This window comes from Dreissena polymorpha, chromosome 2, assembly GCF_020536995.1.
Source record: "Dreissena polymorpha isolate Duluth1 chromosome 2, UMN_Dpol_1.0, whole genome shotgun sequence".
In the NCBI taxonomy this organism is placed as follows: Eukaryota; Metazoa; Mollusca; class Bivalvia; order Myida; family Dreissenidae; genus Dreissena; species Dreissena polymorpha.
Genome location: NC_068356.1, coordinates 210107 through 231065, shown reverse-complemented (window position 1 = coordinate 231065; position 20959 = coordinate 210107). Strand labels below are relative to the sequence as shown.

The following is a 20959-nucleotide window of genomic DNA, read 5'->3' as shown; positions in this document are numbered from 1 at the left end:
GTAAGTACCGTATCACATATTTTTATTCAATCGTCGATCTATACCTTACAAAAAGATTTAGGATATTTGAGTGTTAATGATGAGTTGATTATATTCGTTTGATATACCAAATTGCACCGATTGTAAATAATTTACGACTTGTAAATGATTATCGCGTATCTTATCCTTAACTATGTGTATTACTTTGATATAAAAATAAAACATTTGACATTAAAAAACAAGTATGCCGAAGATTTCAACAAGTGCCTCAATACAGTGAACATGTGTTTCCTAAAATAGATAAACTCATTCTACTTTTACTGGTAAAAAGACGTGATATGAAATCTTGTATAATTCCGTACAATTCAAAACAATAACGTGCACTCGATTTACAAAAGATGTTACGACCGTTTATTCGCAATTTCGACCGCATATAAGATACTGTTTCAATCTGACGGCCTTTTCCATACCACACATTTGCGAACCTTTTATTCGAAAAACAAAGCAAAGACCTGAAGTGTATGTCATTTGTTTATTGAAATAATTTATTACATTCATAATAAGAATAATCAGTATGATAAGCCGCATGTATAGAGTAGAGAAATAGTATTCAAGTTCATGTTCACATCACATTCCACTGGTCAATGAGAGACAGGTTTTCTCCCTTGGTAATATTAATCTCTGCTAACCACCGTATGCGCCCGTACCGGTACCTAAAACAATGTAGGTATAAACAAAGTTGTATGTAAACCGCATGTAAAAAAGACTTTGCAGAAGTTATTGAATTGTACTTTTTATTGAGAAAAGACAGTCCAGCGTGTATAAAGCCCCTGTTTCATATGATACATACAAGATTGTCGTAAATGATTAGTTAATACGTGAACGCAAACAGTTGTGTTTAAATTACATGACTACCGGCGGTATATAAACATGACAGCGAGTGTAACTAACGATAACGCAAGAGTTTTGTTAGAAAATGAACGAACGAAACATGTAAACAGGGAATTATGAACACAATAGGTCCACAAAAAATACTCATTTTAAAGAAAGACATATTAATAAAATCGTATTATATTGTATATATTGAGCAAGATATAGATATAGACCTAATAGATATACATTGTTTTAGAAAAAAACACACAAGACATGGTTTAATATAAACGATACTTCCAGAATTTCAGATGGGCGTATCACAAACATACCGTTGTGAAACACCAGCGAAAATTTTTTTTCTTAAATATACAAAAAACAGTGCGCCTACTTTGGCATTCGCATATTCTGCAATGGGCCACATCGTACTTGATACAATAAGGGTGGCAATTCGGGGGTAGAGGCGCACAATCCTGGCCGCCTGGAAATGGTTTATATACAATTATCTCACTTGACTGTATTGATATTGATGCGATTGAGCAGGTAGTTTGGTTGCAGGATATATAGTTCACCCCGTCTTGAAATGGTTCACATAAAATAAATTCTTTTGTGGGTAATAGTATTCGTGAAATAGGGGATGTTTGGGTCAGGGTGGGAGCACAGTGGATCCCGCAAGGGATAATGTACAATTCATAAACAATCATTTTTTCTGTCGGTTATAATATTGATGTAATGGGAATCACCGTTCGCTTACAAACCATTTTCCTTGTTGCCTTAATGATATAAAAACAATAGGGATCGGAGTTCGTGGGTAGAGTGTTGGCGCACCCTATCCCACCTGGAAATAGTTCATATACAATTGTCTCCCTAATCGGTGTGGATATTCATACACTTGGGATGAAACTTCGACAGAAGATCGACACAGTTCATCCAGTCTGGAAATGGTTTATGCAGATGTATATGTAATCTACATGGTAATGGTATTAACGCAAACAGTTGGATAGTTAAGGGATAGAGAAGCACTGAAAACACGCCTGGAAATGGTTAATATATAATTATCTCCCTTGACGGTATAGATATAGATGCAACATGACGGGACAATGCTGAGGTTTGGTTGCAGTCAATTCTGCCATGAGATGGCTCATACGCAAAAACCCCCTATATCGGTAAGTAAGTATATCGATGAGATATGGTTGGAAAATTATGAACCACCTGGAAATGGTTCATAAACTAGTGCCCGCCTTGGCGGTAATGACATTGATTTAATAGGAATGGTATTGCGGGCAAGGGTTGCACAATCCTTCCCGCCTAGAAATGTATTTTTTAAGATTATCTCACTTGAGAAATGTTTTTATTACAAATTGGTTGCGCTTCAAGCAAAGTGGCGCACATTCACCTCCCATAGAAATGTTGTATATCAGTATATTCCTCGTCGGTCATCATATACATGAAATTTGTTTGAGGGGTAGGGGAGCACTTTCGATCCCGAATGGAAATAAATAATGTATTATTATCTCATTTTTCGGTAATTATATTAATAAGGAGATTTGGGTTAGGGTTGGTGGGTGCGGGGGGGGGGGCAAAGTAAATACCGCCTTAATTAAAATGGTTTACCAAATATGCAAAAAACAACAGTTATCTCCCTTTTCGGCTATGAAAATCGTAATCTAAAAACATTTTATTGTGTTAATATACTTATTATAATTTTACTGCAAGATACGAACTAGACTAGATTGAGCGACAATCCATGTGTTTGTGTCCAAATGATACATCTTGTTAACCCTCGTAAGTTATATTGTGTATTAGAAAAATACGTTTCTTAAATGATCGAACCTGAAGCGCCGCCCATACGACCACTTCCGCCTCCAACCGCTCCACCGGCAGCACCGCCGCTACTTCCACCACCAGTCATCGCCGCCCCGCCTCCGCTTGAGACTCCGCCGCTACTTCCGCCGGAAACGATTTGCACTGTACCACCTTAAACAGTTTTTAAAGTTAAAACACTGTTTATGAATGTTAATCTTACATTGAGTCTGATAAATTCTTGGCAGCGTGCAAGAACGAGAGGAAAGTTGTCAGGTGACAGGAATAGTTCAACATGTTTGCTGTCGTAAATGATGAACAAAACAGATTTTAACGATTACTAAGTAACTGATGTCTTTTCTTTTTTATCAAAATATAACATCATAAGCAAAAAAACATTTTTTTCAAGCACCTGGTGATATCAACGTAATGATAGTTATATACAAATTTAGTGTATCGCAAACATCCAAATAAGTTACATTTAATAATACAGTTATGCAATGGATATCATTTTATTACGGTAAACTTGAAAGCATTGTCATTTTTGAAGATGTTGAAGTATATTCTGACAAAACGGAGTTATTTTGAGAAAGAGAAATTTTTAGAGGGTTTAGTTTTACATTTTTTATTATCAAGACAAAACGTTATGGGTTTATAGTCTGATTATGATTCAACGCAATTAGCCATGTACCCCTCCCACCGATCACTGGGATATAAACCGTCCGTTTACATTCGTCGCAGTATAAAGCCGTGGCCCTTTTCTTATGATCTTCACACGTACCCATTTATACTTCTGGGAAGAGAGGGGCGTACGCGATTTATTTTGCTCAGGAAAATGACATGGTCTGAGCGAGATTCGAACCCCGAACCAGAGACCTTCCGATTTCTAGACCAGAGTACTACCACTACACCACGGTCCCATGATGATGATGAGGTGGAAGAGACGAACATCATATAAAGAGACTGTACCAGCATTACAGTTATCTTGAAATCATATTACACACTCGTCATACTGAAAGAGGAAACAAAGTTATTTAACGCGCAAGTCATACCAGACGTGGATCCACACTCGCCGGTACAGGAAGATTCGCAGCTCGATCCGCATTCTGATGTCTTCAGCTGAATCACCTATAAGCAAAACATATAACGGCATCGCTTTAGGTCAGGCTGTTTAGACACGGAAAGTACTTCAATGCCAATGATTTTGACACTACGAATGCGATAACCTTTATGCGTAATCATTCGTAATTATATTTCGCAGTGTTTGTTTTGCATAAGTTCAGTATCGTATAAAAATGTAACGAGTGTTAAATTTCATGATTTCGTATTCTGCACGAACGTGTCATTTTTGACCGGATTTAAAAGTATTCTTATAATGTTAAATGTTATTCATAAAATGAAGCATATTATTCCGTATCTATTTATATCGCATCATAGTGTAGCTTATAGTTTCATTTATAGTTTTGCATGCATCTAATAATATCGTTTCCCATGGTATCGATACTTACGTGTGTCGTCTCTTCACAGCCGGAAGTGCACGACGGCTGCTTGCAGGCGCAGCGAGGACAGCCGTCACTGCCGGCATCCATAAGCACGTACCCGTTAGTGCAGCTCGCCATACACTGGACCGTAACGTCACACGCGTGCACAGCTACTTCCGGTTTCTTTTCGCATACGTCATGGCAGACGCCTTTGGAATAAACATAAGTTAAAGCATATTTTTTGATTAGCGCAATTGCATAATTTGCACGACAAAGACGTTAAGTGTTGTTATAGACAGTTGTTGATGTATAAGAAGAAATCCCGAGAACGTTCACAGAGCAAGCATCGATCTCAGGACCTCGATGGACGGACATCGTAGTTATCATGCCAGTTAAGTTGTTTGAAAAAGTTTATTTTTTATTCGCAGGAATTTAAATCAAAACGGTGTTGATATAAATTTACGATGACGTCACTTGACGCTGGTTACTATACGTCGTTTAATGTCATTAAAGTTTCACGACATCATCAGAGGTGTAAAAACGTGACATACAAGATGGCGACATACATGCCGAGACATATACCCTTTATTAGTTTTATTCATTGTTTAAATGTCGCTCATTATCCAGCCATATCAGAAAGAAAGTGGTAAAGCGTTTATTACGTGTTTGAATTCGCTCTTTATCTCGACTTTACTCGATGCGACATTTCTTAGCGGGAGCTGTAATTTTATGACCAAGAAAGTGAGCGGAATTTACGGGATAACCCTATCTGATTATTGTATTCGCCAAAAGCATTTAATAGTAATTTCAAGCTAGGATAACTGTAAAACAAAGTGATAATTACACTTTTAATGTTAGAATGACACTTCTTATGTTTGATTAGCGATTAACATAGACTAATAATGTCCAGATAAAAACATAATAATATCACCATATATTATAAGGTCACCGTTGTTTACCCTCAGTGAGCATCACACAATTTTGCATAAAGCCCGATGAAACACTAAGGGGCTGTTTATCCGCTAAAAACAACGGTTCAGATATCAGATGCTTATGAATCGAATCATAAGCGGGGTGTCTTCTTTTCCTATATCAAACTTTATTTAAGTCATCAGAAGATCACTTGTACTACAGCCAGTTCGTGTTCCTGTCTGATAAATAAAAAAAGAAACGAAATGTTTCTTCATTGCTTTCATCAATACTAACTTGTCTGGGTATTGATGCAGGTGCATTGTGGGCATCCGTCATGTCCTTCCGTCCCAAGCGTGTATCCGTGCGCGCATTCGGACATGCATTTGACGGTGCCTGAGCACTTACTGATAAGTGTGCTTACGCCTGGAAAAGTAACACGTGAAGTATAACAACCAAAACACAATCTTAAATTAAATCGTCTTCTTCAGGCTAATAATGATAATAGTAACACATACTATTTATAAAAAATATTATTATACAATTGTAGACTGGATAATTTTCACTTTGTAATTAAAGTAGTGCGGCTACCTGTGCTGGGTTGTGGCGCAGTCACCTGAACTTGTGGCTTCACGTTTGTTACTGAAAAATATGAAGTATGGGATTGTTTTTAAACAATATGTTAAGCATCGATTTTCTAAATTGGCTACTGTAAACATCTAATTATTATTTTTTTCTAAATATCTACATAAAATAAGGTTGTATAACAGTCAAAATAATACCATAACATAGAAAAGAGGATTTGTATGGGCATGTCACTCTTTAACGGATTGATAATGCAATAAGCACCACACACAGTTTTATGACGTCATCAACTGCATGCATGCGTAAATCTTCAGAACCACGTGTCTTTAACACTACACTCAAGCACGTCTTCATACTGTTCAAAAGTGAAAAATTAAAACTTTCTCATTCAGGGTGCAGGATCACGTGAATGTGCTGGGTGCCCAATAAAACGTTAATGGATGTAAACACACCGGTAAGTGCTGCTTTATTCCAAATAACGTTTTAAAACAATTTTTCTTAAGAATTTCAATAGTGCATCAAAGACAGATTTTATGCTGCTTATGGCAATGTGAAATACATCAGAATTACTCATAATTTAATACGCCTTTGCTCTTGTTTAAATATTCCATGTATACGGCATGATTTTATTTCACGCAACATGAACATTTTATAACCGATTTCAGACGTATTCAAGGATTTATTCATATTCCTTAAGATATCGGCACAAACTGCAAGAAAAAAATGTCTTGAATTAAACACTAAAGAGTTTTGCAAATGTATTTTTATAACTTTAGATATTTGCAAAAATAAAGTTTTTAACGGTGTGTTTAAATTCTGTCCAGCCCGTGTGTAAATCCCTGAAAACCCCGTTGATTCTGCACTAATTTATTGTGCGATATTGAAGTTCAGACGAAGACTATTCGTTCTCATTCTTCGTGATCATTTATGATAAACACCTGTAATGTTAAGTTCACTTTTAAAATTCCCAAAACCAAAAAAGTAAAATAATTGTGTATTTAAATACGAGGTACATGATTCAGCAAATCGAGTTTATGACGCGAATGATATAGTGCATGACATTTGTGATGATACCTTCAAAGAAAAGTTCATGCGTCAGTCTATTCTGTTAATTATGCCTACGATTGTCACAATAGTGATGAAATATATGAGCGAACAACGGATGTCTTTATCCGGCTATTCTGAACGATTCCGACGACATAGCATTTCATTCGTGTTTGAATTATACAATACATCCCTATAGAAGCGGTGCATGATGGGATGACACGCACCGGAAATACATTCACAGGTCGGGCAGCCATCTTGTCCGCACTTGTAAGCATGTCTACAAGTAAGCGGACAGTCAAAATTGCCAGCGCAATAGAGCGGTTGTTGTTTCGAAAGCGGTGCTGAAAGAGAGACATAAACTGAACTTTACCATCGCACTGATAACAAATGTATTTGGTTGAATTAATTAGATATAGATGTTTCATTAAATTATGAGAATGTTTTTGTCCAATTTAAATCATGGGAAATTGTATGGAACCTCGCGACCATGAAGCATGTAATAAACTTTCATTATTATTTTACCAATGTCGACGTACATGCGTATTAGGCTACATAAATTGAATAAGCACTTTAATAGAGCACATGGATTGTTTCAATGCCAGAAAATAAAAGAATATTTATTAAATGGATATTTGAATAGTTTAAGGCATTAACATAATTTCTAAAGACTCTTAATTGTAGTATAAAATTTTATATAAATACTGCATTAACATAAGTTTAAAAAATCAAGGACAGTTATCATGATTTACCTTCCGGCTGCCCGACGCATGTGCAACTGGGACATCCGTTGCGGTCGGTGGCGAACCCTTGCATGCATTGGGAGGAGCAATTGAAGAACGTCACGCAATGTTTAGGTTTGAGCGGAAGAATATTTATCGATCTGCGTGTATCTGATAAAAATAAAGAAGTGAGACGTTTATATTTTTTAAAATTTATTTCGGTTGTACATATGAATAGTTTTGTAGTAGTTCATAATACGGAGAATATTATTGTTTAATGTATTTGTTTTGGGCCACACGTTAAAAGACAACACCATTATATGTTTGTTGATAAAGGTATGCAGACATTATAATTTAAATGAAAATCTTTAAGGTGTTGCTTACAAAACATTTTACGCACGCTTTTTCCAAAACTCTTTTCTTACAGGTCGACATGGGTTATGTTCGTTATGAATCCATGTTTAAATTGTTTTTAAATGATTTAACTGTAAATAACATAACATCAAACGGCTTTATTATTTAAAAATAATAATTATTAAAGGTCGATCAAATGTACCTTCTTGCACTATGTATGAGGGGACGCTTCCGCTTCCGCTTGCGCATACGCAGATAGGACATCCCTGCGTTTCGGACCAGTGAAGATTGTAGCCGCTGGTACAGCTTTCCATGCACTTTAGCGCAACCGGACATTCCTTAATAATGGCGATCATTTCTGCACCCGTCAATTCGGAAGTTGTTCCGGATCCGGTGGTGGGTGACCCATTACCCGTACCTCCCTTCGAGCCTCCGTTAGCCGCCCCCGCTGAGGAAGAGAATGGACCGGTACCACTTCCGCTTTGTGCGTTCCCCATCCCGCCCATCACGGACCCGGAGTTACCCATTACATAGGGGCCAGTACCGTAACCTCCTACGTTCTGCTCGATGTTCCCACCGGAACCGTCCGTGAGATGTCCTGGTCCCGCACCATAGCTGTTGTCGAACCCACTCCCATAAGGATTTCCACCAAATGTTCCGAATGGATTGTTACCACCGCTTCCGCTACCGCTGCCCCCAGCTTGTGCGCCGTTTCCACTTGAACCAGCGCCGCTGTAGGGTCCCGATCCACTAGAGCCGCTCCCGCCATTCATAGCTCCTGCAAAGGGTCCACCGTTTGCGTTTCCGCCCGCCGCTACTGAATAAGGACTCATGGGAAGCCCGCTGTTGTTGTTCGCTTGTCCGCCGTTACCGGAAGTCATTGCAAAAGGTCCAGTTCCGCCAGTGCCAGGAGCTTGTCCAAACTGACCGCTAGATGACCCACCTGCTAGATTCGCACCTGTCTGTCCGCCCGATCCGTAATTCGCGCCACTCCCTATAGCTCCATTTCCGGTACCCATGGCTCCTGATCCTGCGGTGTGACCTCCGTTCAACGGCGTTCCGTTACCGGATCCGTTCATATTATGAAACTGACCTGACGATGTGCCACTGCCTTGTCCATTTGAAAACGGTCCGTCAGTGCCACCATTCGCCCATCCCTTTCCGTTCGCTGAGCCGCTTTGCCAGTTCGATCCCAGACTTGAGGAATAGGGACCACCATTGCCACCGGAACCACCGTTCGCGAGTTGATTAAAAGGACCACTTCCGGTTCCTTGACCTGGGGATCCATTACCGGAACTTCCACTTGCCATTCCAGCGCCGTTGCCAGCTGGACCCCCTGAAACGGGTTTAAAAGGACCGCCACTTTCGCTACCAGTCCCACCAGTAGCTGATCCGGGGTTAAACGGTGACGCCATTCCGGCCCCTGAGCCCGATCCTCCCCCACTTGCCATTGAGCCACTGCCTGTTGCAGATCCGGGTTGGAAAGGAGAAACAGCGGAACCACTTCCTGATCCAAAGGTTTGGTCAATATTGTTAAAATTACCGAATTGTGAAACAGACCCCGCGCCCCCGCCGTCGACCTGGTGAATTGAACCCGAACCCAAACCAGAACCATTATCTACATTGCCGTTTCCGTACGGGTTTGAACCTGACTGAACATCTGGGAAGCTACCATGCTGGGATAAACCGTTACCAGTGTCTGTTTGGTGTGCGTTATTTAAGTTTCCATTCGGAGAAGCATTTCCGTTCGCGCTTCCGTCAGTTTGCGTAATGCTTCCTCCAAGGCCGCCCATCGTACTGTCGGTGTTATTGTTTCCTGGTAAACACCCAAATGGTCCGCACGAGTCAACAGTCGGAGCGAAGCCGGTTCCGGGATTCTGTCCCACGCTGTTTCCGGTCGACGCACCTCCTCCCATTGTCGCAGTGAAAGGACCAGAACCAGACACTGAACCACCGTTGCTGCCAGATCCTGTTGTTGATGTGAAACCCATTCCGCCACTGGATCCTGTGCCATGTCCACTCGAACTACCAAACCCGGAACCACCATTGACGCCTGCGCTGTTCCCACCGGGAAGCCCAAGTCCCATTCCAGATCCGCCCGAAGAACTGCTACCAGCCCCCGGTGTGAGAAAATTACTTCCCGAACTTTGTGTACCGGAATTATGTCCGTCGCATCCATCGGTGCACTCGGTCGCTTCGATTCACAAACGAAGACGATAAAACGACATTCCGTACACCGTATTTGAATGGTATGATTTGCTCGATGTGTAGTGCGTTCAGTTTCAAAGAACATTCATCAGCAACTGTTCGTTTCATATTGAGCCTTATGTTCAGATCTCCGCGAACGTTTAAAGATGACGGCCCGATATAATTTAAATAGACAATGACACATTTTATAAAAAAATAATGTATAATTTTGCGATTCTATGCAAATATTAGAGTGCTGACCGTTAACAACAATTTTGAACAATGTTTACACAGGTAAAACTACATCTATATATTTTCCGTAATTTCTTTCTGCAACAACATACCCGGTCGAAATATTGGCCTTTAACGTTTTGGAAATACCTTCCGATCGCGTTTTGCTATAGATCACGAACCGCCCGTTTAATTCGCGAACTGCAGCCAACATTCTTGAACGTTCGCCTTTACTGAACGCACGTATTACATTATGGTGATGAAAGGAAGATGAAAGGACGTTAAATTCTAAACATATGGGTAAATATACATTATTTTTACTGATATTGTCACATAAAAAGTCCGATAACCACATGCAACATTTAAACAAGTACATGGTATACAGTATTTTGGATAGAACGTAATAACCAAATTCTTTATCATACTGAAACTTACAGTTTTGTTCCTGTCTTAATAAACATTGTATGACACGTTTAGGTTATAGTTGACAATTAAATTAAACAACATAAAAGGTCAAAAACATAATGATATATCTTGATGCGTAACTCAATTGTTTCTTTAATAATTGTTTCGTATTTTAAATATGGTATACGTTATTTACTAAGACACGTCCATATTACGGAATTGTTATTTGTCTCCTTTCTTTTCGAAATTACTTAGAATATAACGCACTATTTATTGGTCAGGCATATACACACGTTAAACAGATCCATAATCAACGCCTAATACGCTCATAACACTGCAATATACTTCCTTTTAGTATTATAAATAAGCAGAGGTCATACAGAACACACCAAAGCCACAAATAACATGCATTAAGATCAAGGGCCTTTTAACAAACACAAGCTCACAAACCAATTTACAAATATTCAATAATGACGTTGTTTTTGTTTAATATAAGGCAAAACAATAAAAATAGGGATTATTACTTTTTTATTCTTGTTCACTGTGTACCTGTCCTTAAAAAAGCTTTTTCACGGACTAATCTTTATAATTAAGGTTTCGTTTCATAGTTACAAAAACAACATATGTAGAACTATTTAATAAACATATTTATCTTGTTTTTTCAGTTTTCTTTGCTCAATATTATTATTGTTTAATTACATGTTCTATAATAGCTTCAGAAAACGCAGTACTGTATAAAAAGAACAAACTGTCCTATGAAAGTTAGAATGGTTTATCGGTTTTATTTATCGTTGTACCTTTTGTCTTTCAAGAGACGATATACTACAAAATATTTATATACATGATTAAACGTGTCAGTTGACTTTCCGTGTGACCAGGGCGATAAAAAAAGATGTTACTGTCCTTTTATTTAATCTAGCGTTAAGGACATTACCTTCTTTATTTTTCTATCTTCTCTAAGATGTGTTATTCTAAGATTTGTAACGTCTAATTCGATCCCTATGCATATTCGTTAGCATACACCCGATATTTTGGGTACGTGCGCTTACTAATCGATATAGTAAGTCCCTATAAAACATGAAAATATCTCAAAACTAGTTCATGCAATTTTATAAAAAAGGAATGTTTAACCATATGTTAACATTGTATTAATCTAAAACTTAAGGAACAGTGGGCTAATAAAAGTATGTGCAATACAATTCGTTTACTTGCGTTGTTATCTAGTTTCTACTGCCACTTCCGAATTCGTATACATGCCGATACATTTTAGTTGAAATCGTTTGTCGATGCATCAATTCCGTGAGATAAGCAATTTAAAAATCATTTAAATGATAAACATAACGAGTGTATCATCATAGCTAAGCCCTCGCTGCATTATGGTTACCCTGCAAATGTTCGGTGAGAGCGCGTCTTGTGCACAATACATGTGCGCAAAGTGTCGTCCCAGTTTAGCCTGTGCATTCCGCACAGGCAAATCGGGGACGACACTTTCCGCTTTAACGAGATTTTCGGTAAAAAGGGACTTCCTTTAAACGAAAAATACCATTAAAGCTAAAAAAGTGTCGTCCCTGATAAGCCTTTGCGGACTGCACAAGCTAATCTGGGTCGACACTTTACGCACATGCGTTTTGCCCAATTTTCACAGAACAAAACATAAATTAGCAAACAATTAGTATAGAACGTGCCATCATACGCGCACAAGCACACAGGTTAGTTGAGAAGCGACACCCGTTGACACAATGCCGGTATGCTGAATGTTACATGTTACCTGTGTGTACTTCAATGCAACATTCGCATATGGGACAACCGTCGGTGCCGCACTTGTAGCCCAGTGAACACGATTTCGGGCACGAGAGAGCGGAGTTACACGTAAGCTTCTGCTCAGTGTATATTTCCTTTACGGTCATTACGCCGATCACTGAAATAAACAAGCAAATTCGTTGAATTGATATCCCCCGCCAATATGCTGCTGGATACAAAAGTGTTATATTTGACACTCAAAAAAGCATTTTTGTAAGATACAAAGTGCCGTCACTCCGTAATTAATAGATGGTGTACAGTGCCATTTGGCGTGCATCATCCTCTTATCCATATATATACTCATACCAAGTTTCAATGAAATCCGCCAAAGAACTTCCAAGATATGGCTCCGGACGGACGGAAAGACGGACGGACGGACGCACATCGCCAAAACAATATCCCTCCGCCTATTGCGGGGGATAATTATGAGCTGAATGCACAAAAAAAAATATTGATTGAAAATGGTGGCAGATTTAGAAATTAGGGTAAGCATATGTACTTGTATATTATATTGACAAACTGTGTACGAATGGTGTTTTTTGTTGCGATATCTGAATATGTCATTAGTGTAAAAAATTTCGATATTATTCAGTTCAGCGTTTTTATTTGTTTACGGTGGTAAATATGTGTCAGTATTCATTTTTTTATTATTTAGAGTGGTTTCCTTCAATATGTGCATTATTTATATCGTCTATGTAAAACGCTTCTAGTTCGTAAATAATATACGGTTCGAGACAGTCACATATTTTTTTTTAAATGCCTTTTTATATTACAACGCACCGTATTTCTTACTCTAATGCAAATTAATAAGGCCGCTGTTGTTATTCAGTACCGTGTGGTTCGATGCACTCGCACGTGGGGCATCCATCGGTGTTGCATTTGTAGCCCACTGAGCATCCCCTCGGACAGGAGAGGGCCTGGGCACATTTAACCTCAAAGACCTGGATCACACGTTGTGCTGATAAAAATATAGATATGCGTATATGCATAATGGCAAAATGCAGAGTATATATCTTGATATGCTTCTGGGATAAACCTGGGGGTTTTAAACAACGGTCTGAAATTTGTGAATGATATATATGTGGAAAACCTTTGGCACTTGTGTTAAAGTCTTAAGTATGGAATCGTTGATTTTTTAGTTTCAATGAGTGTTGATGATATTATTCTTGTTCACGGAAACAATTTATATGTTTTACGTTACAAATTTAAAAAATCATATTTACAAGAAACACTGTTTACTTTTCTACTCCACACTTTTGTGGATACAAAAAATCGATATTAAATACCGGTAAAAACGCTTTATGTGATCATAAACTTACAAAACTGTTGTAAATCATTGATGTATTCGTGGATGGAAGGTTACATTGTTTGGCACATAATCGTTGAATACCGGCAATATGAACGTACAAAGAAAACTCGTTAAAAAAGTAAGTAGAACAACTCACGCGCGAGACAGCTGCATGTCGGACATCCGTCGGCTCCGTTGGATCCCAGATGGTACCCGTCCTTACAGGTAAGCATGCACTCCAGGGTCTTGGGGCACTCCTTCTTCTGTTCGACTTGCTGGATGACATGAACCACCGGCTCTAAATAGACACAGACGAAGTTTGGTTGGTTTCGCTGAGATAACGTATGGTATCAATTTTGGAAAGGAGACACAGTTAATATGAACAATCTGGAAATAGACCGGCTTTTCCGAGAAGGTGTGCGTGTTTGCTCAGTTATAACGTTCTATACCAGCCTTAGGAAGGGCGACAGTCTAGAAATGGTCACTTGACACCGCTGAAAGTACATTGTTTTTTGTTGTTGTTGGTGGGATGACGTCTTATATCAACATTGTAAAGGAGATAATTTATATGAACACTCTTGAGCTAGGCCGATTTATTATCTAAAAATCCCCGAAGTTCAACAGGGATCACGCTATGAGAAAATAATAAAATATAATATCCATAATTAAAAGAAACAAAAGCATCCTTCTTTTGAGCCCGTGCTGAGGCTGGGATCCATGTAACATATTTTTTTGATAAACGCACATATTTTAGGATTTCTATTGAACTTACCATGTTTCTGTATACGACTTTATGTTATTTACGATTCTGGAAAGTCTCTCATAACACGTTTCTGTGTTTGGCCTATTGTCCTTATTAAGAATGTTTACACAAGGGATGTGTTACCAAAACCATCGACAATTGCAAATAACCCAACGTTATTGACTGGGGTATTAAAGTTAACGTTGAAATTCTCATAAAAAAGACACTACAAATAATTCAACTCCTTATGTTAAAATTAGGAAAATAATGTAATGTCACTCAGACGTCATGTATCTATGAGTAAAGAAGTTAACAATTTGCGCTGTTATAGTAGCCGTATATTACCAACCTTTATTTCATGCTTTTCGGTGGTTTATAGAGAAATATTAGTGAATTAAAACTGATAATTTCACTGTTTCAAACAATGAAAATTATCAGTGAAAATTATCGATAATTTTCACTGTTTATGTTAAATGACGTCATTTTTTTGACGAAATGACGTCATTTTCCCAGCGACATTCTTTAGTTAAACTCTTTAACAATGTATATAAACTGTAAAAAAAAAAGCATAAAATAAAAAGAAAATTTGTTGGGTTTGGTGGATTATCGATTTTAATTCACTCGTGATCATATAAAATATATATTTTCACTCGTGGCTGCGCCACTCGTGAAAATATAATTTTCTATGATCACTCGTGAATTAAAATCGATAATCCACCGAATCCAACAAATATCCTCTATTTATTTTATGCTTTCCGGTGGTTTATAGAGAAATATCAGTGAATTAAAACTGATAATTTCACTGTTTCAAACAATGAAAATTATCAGTGAAAATTATCGATAATTTTCACTGTTTATGTTAAATGACGTCATTTTTTTGACGAAATGACGTAATTTTCCCAACGAAATTCCTTTGTTAAACTCTTTAACAATGTACAGTATATAAACTGTGAAATAAAGCATAAAATAAAAAGAAAATTTGTTGGGTTCGGTGGATTATCGATTTTAATTCACTCGTGATCATATAAAATATATATTTTCATTCGTGGTTTCGCCACTCGTGAAAATATTATTTTCTATGATCATTCGTGAATTAAAATCGATAATCCACCAAATCCAACAAATATCCTCTATATCACGTGGATTTATGCACATCGTTCAATGGATTACTCACATGCATATCTGAACATTGACGCAGGAATTACTCACCCAGGCAAGTGCATTTCTGTACTTGGACACAGGAATAACTCACCTAGGCACGTGCATTTTTGGCATTCATTGTGGCATCCATCGTTACATTTCGGCGTCAGTGAGTAGCCATTCTTACAAGACAACATGCACAAGGTGGTCTCGTGGCATTCTTCTTCCTTTGGCGCTGGTTGAACCACCTGTATCTTTTGTTCTGAAATTGAGACAGTTTTATTTGAAATATATTTTCTAAAACGTGTTCAAAGAGTTTTTGTTGATTGTAATAAAGTATTATTAAACAGTTTTTAGGTCCCGTTAAATTCGCTGGTTTGACAACCAGCTGATAATATAAAAATTGCTTTGTATGATTGTGAAAACTGTGTTTAAATCCTAAGAATGTCCTATATTTCAGCAGTGTTTTGATGAAGCTCTTGTTCTTTGACCGCTAGATGGATTAGCTCCTTGTACTTTGAACTGAAGAAGGTCCCAGTGTTAAGTAAATTATATAAATGGTAAAATGAGAGCAATCCTAAATTTAATCTTTTTGGAATGAAAAAACATTATTATGGCTAATTACCAAACTCGTAATTTCTGTATATGTACTTAATTAAAATACCGGTACTTCTTAATCAAATCAATTTATGTGTCGACTTGTACTGAACAAGCCTATGGATCATATGGATGTATCTTAAATGTATATTTAATTATGTGTATTTTCTTAAATAAAAGTAATTCCGGCGATTCCAGTTTTCAAATTGGCAGCTCTGAAGACAACAATTCTTCTTGCCTACCCACCTAGTGTACAGGCGCACGACTGGCAAACGTTAACAGTGAGATAAACGAGGTATTACACCGTAAACAAACGTGCCTTATCTACTCTAAAGACCACTCACCTGGAATACATGCGCACGATTGACATCCGTCGCTTCCTTTCTCTCCGAGAACGTACTGTCCCTTACATGTCATCATGCACAGTTTGGTTCCCGTGCACTCGTGATGGGTTACCGGCTTCACCTCTTGGTATACTGGCTGTGGGGCTGGCTTCACCTCTTGAACTGGGTGGGAAAAAAGGTATTATGATAGCGATATGTTTGTGTGATAAAATGAAAAAGAACACGTTATTGTACGTTAATGTGTGTAACTGCATGTAGCATTTTGATATTATGAAATGACTACCAAATCTGTACGTCTAGAATGGTGGAAAATATACATTTGACGTATTTATAAACTAATAAGAATGTGAACACAACCTTGTAAGAATTAATCAAGGAATTTTACATATTTTTAAAAATATTATCTTACAGAAACCCACAAACCACACATTGATATAAAAACGTGTTTTTAAACAGGTCGTTTTATTTACTCTTTCGATTAGAACGAAATTTACTGTACTTGAGATTATTTGAAATCTGACGTCATTACCTGTAACGACCTCTTGCGGTTTGGGACAGGTGCAGGCGCGACAACCATTCTGTTGTACATCACCCAACGAGTAGTGCCCCTTGCATGTCATCATACATAGCATAGTGCCCGTACAATCCTAGGGAAATATGGATAGTATACTAATTATGTAATGCATATCACGCTTATCTCATGAGGGCGAGAACCGTTATGCAGGTCATCGAGGGGACATACAGCCAGAATACATGGCGCTCCCGAATAGTGACTTCATGAAAATCATAGTGTCAATATAATTAATGGGAAATATACTATAGATATTGCAACGTCCGTGTTGAACATAGGATTTATATTATGAGGAATGAAAACGTAATGTTGTGAGACGTTTGGACTTAGTTATGTATACATTTATGCATAGACCTTTGTGAAATAAAAAAATAAAAATAATACGTCTAAAGATATCAGTGAAATATGTGTACGACAATGTTGGAATGTTCTTTTCACAAAGGATTCAGTGCAATACTCGTTAATTTATCTTCCGCGACGTTTAATCGTGATAATAGTTCATTAAAAATGTGAATCGCTCGTAAACAAAAATCGAAGATAATTATTGAAATACAAAAAATATGTTTGAATCCAAAGAATTTTACAACTAAACGAGAGACATTCTCCTGCAATTAATTGAGAAAGCGTTATCAATCAACCATTGATAACCGAGAATGAAGAGGCTCACAAGTTTCCAACGTATTATTTGTACTTCTTTAATTAAGCATTTTGAAATTATCCGGTAATATTAGCGCAAAATAAAATTGTGATACATACAAGTTCTTTTTCATATTACAAACAGAGAGAGCAAATGATATAGTATTACTTTCATCGGTTTCTCCGCGGTATGCGCACTTCCCTGGTTCGATCCGAACATACTTCCCCCTCCCAGTGTTCCGGGGGTGAAACTCCCTCCTCCCATTCCGCCTATGAAAAGAACAACGTTCATCTTCTATAACAATAAGATATTTGTTTGTCAGAATCACAATACCCCTACTGCGCCGCTTTGAAGCCATATATTTGACCTTTGACCGTGAAAGATGACCTTGACCACTGCCTTTCACCACTCAAAATGTGCAGCTGCATAAGCAACACATGCATGCCAAATAACAAGTTGCTATCTTCAATATTTCAAAAGCTATGATCAAGTTTAAAGTTCTGGGACAGAGTGACAGAAGGACAGACAGACACATACAAAGACAGACAGGCAAAAAACTATATACCCCCGATCATTCGATCCTGGGGCATAAAAACAACGAAGACCAAACAAGTTTTCTTTCACCAGTCTTGCTGGGGTAACATTTAACTCTCTCGTGCCGCCGTAAATAAATAACATGCTACTTTTTATTACCACAGATTCCTATTAGTAATGATATGTAAAATGAGAACGATAGGGGTTTTCACATGTTTTTCCTGTTAAAGTCATTATATACGATCTTCATATTTTCAAAACAGATAAAATGATGATAAATTAAACAAGAAAACACAGATAAACGGCCTTGAGTGTGGTTGGTGATAATGAAAGAAGAGTTATAAGAATGAGAACAAACATAGCGAATGCCTTTTTCTGCGCAATTTTTAGTTTTAAATTATTAACGGCGTGTTGCGCCAGATTTTGTGACTTTTTCTGCATTATAATATATTATTGATCAGATATCTATAAATACAGAACAGTAATACACACGAAGAACGAAAATGATATGAAAACATATATATCAACCGGCCACACACGAATCATCCGTACATATTTGAAATATGTGTACTCGAGTATTTCAAACAGACCTGTTTTAGTTGTTGTCGGACATTGTTATTTTATTCCATTATTAATAGTATCGCGCTCATGCTTCATTAATTGGTCAATATGACGGAATAATAATTATTAAATTAATCAAAACAAGTACTTATCATGAATTGTTAAAAACAGTAAGAGTCTATTATTGACATACCATAAAAATATCGCCGAATATATTCATTTAAGATAGTCATGGTAAAAATATAATTCAAGTTCGCCCAGTTAACGCGATAGATAAAACGATTCTTTTCTGCCGCTAACTGACCTTGATACCTTGATGTGGGATGGAATGCAATTCAAAAAAGTAAGGTCCCATTCCATATCTGGAACGACGGCTTGTTTAAAGCTTTATACGTTCACATGTATTACGATGAACAACAATATTTATAGGATCTAAAATATACTAGTTTACAGAATATAATATGGTAGTCATTACTAAATATGATCCTTTAAGTACAAGCGCTGACAAATTTCTTCATATAAAGGGGCACACTCAAAGTTGAGTTTTATTCCTTAAGCAATTTAATTAGATATAAAATTGTTTCATTTAAATCGTGCTCACTATAAGGGTCCCTCTTCACCCCACTTCTTTAAGTTTTAAAACTTAAAGTGTATAAATACGTGCGATGATCAACATACTCTTATTGAATCATATAAACAAACAAAATGTGATCTCGCATTTGACAGATTCTGCATGTGCGTGTAATTAGAAGTAAGTGAGATTTTATCGATCCCGATGCTCCATAATGTGAAGGTCCACAGTGTGTAGTAACACTCTTGCTTCACTAACTTACGTGGTAAAGCGAAACTTTGGCGAATTTTTAATGAAAGCGTTATAACAATTTTTTGCTGAAAGAAATTCAATTTTGGTGTGGCCTTGTGCAGTCGAGTAAACCGGAGTATCCGAGCCAAGTCCACATTTTCATTACGATGGCTCATTACGCAGGAGTTCGAATGAGTCGGAACTCAGGCCGGATCGACAAGAAAAGTAGCGAAATTACCAACCACTGTGCTATATAGTCCAGCACAACAATTTTACATGGCATGTGAACAGAACATCATCTTAAGTGTTACCTCCCGGCATGCCCCTGTAGCCTGCGCCTGGGTGGAACATCATTGGTCCGCAGGCGCACGTCTTGCAACCCCATTGGTCAATCTTCACACATCCGGGTATGCACTCTACATGCATCGGACAGACGGTGTAGGCGGCTGCAGTAAGTAGGGGTACAAAATCAAGGCATTAAGTGATATTTTTTTATTAGCTTACATAAGCCAAGCATGCTCATAGTGATCGATATTGATACTGTGAAGGGTCATTTGCCCGTACGTGTGAGTGTGTCCGTTATTATGTCAGTCAACTATAAAAACGTGTATAGCAAATAATTTTGAAAAATAAAGTCCAAAGTTACAAGGCACAAAGGTGGAAATATGTGTATGTAAAATCGTATTCATGTATCAGTTTGTTCAAGAATTCACACAGGGTCCTCTTATTTTATTGCATTGTATTCGTTTAGTGAAATAATCCAAACGTTTATAACATGTTATATCCTCGAAACAATTGAGTTAATCAATAATAATGTATTACAAATTGAATTTGTGAGTACAATCGACGTAATGCGACAATGTACATATTATGTAATACACTTACCCGCATAATTTACAAAAACACTTAAAATAATAACGTTCCCAAGCATTGTGTGGTTTGATAGTGTTTATTCCTTGTTCCCTGATGTTGACTTCCCAACAGTTTATTACCCTTTTAGCTAATATTTCTGGGTTCAAGCGATTATAAGAACCCTTGCCACACCTGCGCACGGGCGATTAACTATTTGGATATCATTTCCCGTTTAGGATATGAAGCGTTTGCACCAGTCCGCACATTTGATAACGACATTTTGGTTCGATAAAATACGAAAAACAATGACAGTTATCACAATTGACGTGCTGAAAATGCATACAGTTGATTATTTAATGGCAAGACACACGTTGCATTATCATTAAAATAATGTAATGCAAAATCGACACATTTTTATTGTATGTTTATTTATGAAACTTTATTATTAATATTATTTAAATGCTGGGACATGTTTATTTGACATTTTCCTCTCATTTGGACATGAAGTGTCATGGTGACAA

At 37.5% G+C, this 20959-nt stretch overlaps 1 protein-coding gene across 1 annotated transcript; it reads right to left on the bottom strand.

Annotated features, from left to right (window-relative positions):
* Positions 1 to 497: 497 nt before the first annotated feature.
* LOC127865552 (uncharacterized) lies at positions 498 to 20639 on the bottom strand. Its single transcript, XM_052405393.1, has 19 exons — positions 20472 to 20639; positions 19898 to 20032; positions 17858 to 17958; positions 17011 to 17128; positions 16482 to 16643; positions 15653 to 15802; positions 13816 to 13956; positions 13203 to 13328; positions 12339 to 12488; positions 7950 to 9941; positions 7424 to 7564; positions 6899 to 7015; positions 5634 to 5684; positions 5340 to 5468; positions 4161 to 4342; positions 3705 to 3780; positions 2683 to 2826; positions 1241 to 1330; positions 498 to 692 (listed from the first exon to the last, which is right to left on the bottom strand). Exons 1-19 carry the CDS (start codon positions 20515 to 20517, stop codon positions 664 to 666), a joined length of 4080 nt encoding a protein of 1359 aa, XP_052261353.1. The 5' UTR covers positions 20518 to 20639; the 3' UTR covers positions 498 to 663.
* Positions 20640 to 20959: the final 320 nt, after the last annotated feature.